The sequence below is a fragment of the Acromyrmex echinatior genome, chromosome 16 (assembly GCF_024713525.1).
Source record: "Acromyrmex echinatior isolate Ae372 chromosome 16, ASM2471352v2, whole genome shotgun sequence".
Lineage (NCBI taxonomy): Eukaryota > Metazoa > Arthropoda > Insecta > Hymenoptera > Formicidae > Acromyrmex > Acromyrmex echinatior.
The window spans coordinates 77,009-79,056 of NC_141867.1; the positions used below are offsets into that span (position 1 = coordinate 77,009).

A 2,048-nucleotide genomic window follows, 5' to 3' on the forward strand; every position below is an offset into this window, starting at 1 on the left:
AGAGTGTCCTCTTAAAGTAATAAATGTACGCGCTTACAGCAGCACCGTCCAATTCTAAATCGGCTCCGTTCATGGTAGTCGGCGGATCCCAAGGTTCGAGTTCCTTCTCGCCGATTAAACCATTAAACTTACTAATGGCTGTGTCCGTTTGAAAAGTATCTCTTATAGCATAATCTAAATCAACATCCTTGGCAGATATAGTAACAACGTCTTGTGGTTTAAAAATTAATTTCTCTACTACGCTATCTACGCAAATCTTTCCGGAGCTCTCTACACGATGAGCTAATTCCAACACTACGTCAAATTGACTCGAAAATGTTCTAAACACGCCCTCATACACCGAGCCATTTTGAGTTTGAATCTGTAACAGAAAACAAAGAAAAGAATTTAACATTAAATCATACAATAACATACTGTATGTATAAATCATTCTTTTGAATAATATTATGTATCATACAGTTATCTGTCATCCACTACCTGTACGGTGTTGCCAACGTGGCTAGTAACTGCATGCATAAAATGAGCATTATTATAAACCCCTTCCGCTGCGACATTTCTCTCTTGTGGTCCACGTGCTCGCGGAGATCTGGAAAAAGGCATGGATCGAAAAAAAAACGTTATTTTTTTCTTGTATATAATTGTCATTATGTGTTGCTATGTTTTGGATATTATACCTGCTATTATGATCTTGACGAGGAAAGCCAAGTGATTGGCAGTACCTGTTATTATTCGTACGGTTCCTCTTCTTGTTCATTTTGCTTGATGGTTCTTGGCTAATCGCTGATGGATTTCTGCCGCCGGTTTGTAGGAGGCCTTCTTGTTTCCTAGTAGGGACCGGAATTTTGACTACTTTCCCGATGACTGCTTGACGTCGAAAATATCCGTTTTCTTGTCCGTGGACGTGGACGGGGACGAGTACGGGTACGGGTACGGGATGTTCGAATGTCTTTATGCAACGTTATTACGTTCGTCGGCTTGACTCGTTGCAGAGACGGCTGACGCGACGAGATAAAAAAAAAGGAGGACAAGGGTGAAGATGAAAATAAAAACGAAGACGAAAATGAATACGAGGACAAGATAAAGGATAAGGAGAAGGAAGTGGTAAAAGAGGCAACTATCAACATTCACGAAGACTTTTAGGTTATATATTGAAATGAAATGAGCTCAATGCAAAACAATACAAAGTGGGCACCAACCCAACGCGTAACGCACAAAACGAACTCGTCAAACAGGAAAATTGCGTTTAAAATTACGCGGTACTCGATACGGGAACGAAATGCTGTTACGATCACAGCACCAAGATACTTAATCCCTCAGCCGAAACGGAGGACGCGTGTACACGATATGTATGTACATACGCTGACGACTTGACGGAGGTGTAAGTGCGCGACAGAAGGCGCGAGACGTCAACGCGAAAGCTCGCTTCAAACAAGCACCACGCTCGTATCTCGACAATTGTCAACGACCGCACTTGTGACGTAATGCTCTACGGTTGCTCTTCGACGATAGAGTATCAATACGGAAAGTTGCGTGCTACGGCTACACCTCTCGGTCAACGGGCACCAACGGGGCTTTACTTTAGTCTATGGAAGGGAAAAAGAGAAGGAAGGAAGGAAGGAAGGAGCGAGGGGGGCAGAGAGAGAGAGAGAGAGAGAGAGAGAGAGAGAGAGAGAGAGAGAGAGAGAACGTACCGACGACCGTGAAGAGTGTAAAGTGCAAACTATGACGGTCTGGGAACGACGTGTGCCAGGCCAAGTGTGGCAGCGAAGAATCCGTGAAGATATGCGCGTTTCTACCACTCCTTGTTTTCAACTAATCAACATGTGGCAGAACGATACACGACAGACTCGCAATCTTTCAACGTACCTACGAGTCGCCTGATCAACCTGATCACGGTGACTCTTGGACGCAGTCGCCACCTGGTGAACGTCTGTCCGGCTCGTTCGCTCTCGTGGCAGTTATATGGCTCGGATTAAAGCTCTAGATTTACAAGAGTAATGCGAAAGTCTGCTATTTTTGGCCTAATTTACATCGGTCTAGTTTACATC

General features: G+C 44.1%; 1 protein-coding gene across 3 annotated transcripts in view; it reads right to left on the reverse strand.

The window, feature by feature from the left end:
- LOC105151963 (uncharacterized) overlaps positions 1 to 2,048 on the reverse strand; it is a 7,765-nt gene extending 5,717 nt beyond the window's left edge. The window contains exons 1-4 of one of the 3 annotated variants that reach the window (XM_087414496.1): positions 1,692 to 2,048; positions 720 to 824; positions 478 to 586; positions 38 to 361 (exon numbers count right to left, since the gene is read on the reverse strand). In XM_087414496.1, coding sequence (XP_087270622.1) covers positions 38 to 361; positions 478 to 586; positions 720 to 754 — 468 coding nt within the window. In that variant the 5' untranslated portion in view covers positions 755 to 824; positions 1,692 to 2,048. Of the gene's footprint in view, positions 1 to 37; positions 362 to 477; positions 587 to 674 lie in introns of all 3 variants that reach the window. The other 2 variants (XM_011065963.2, XM_011065961.2) reach the window with 2 other exon arrangements.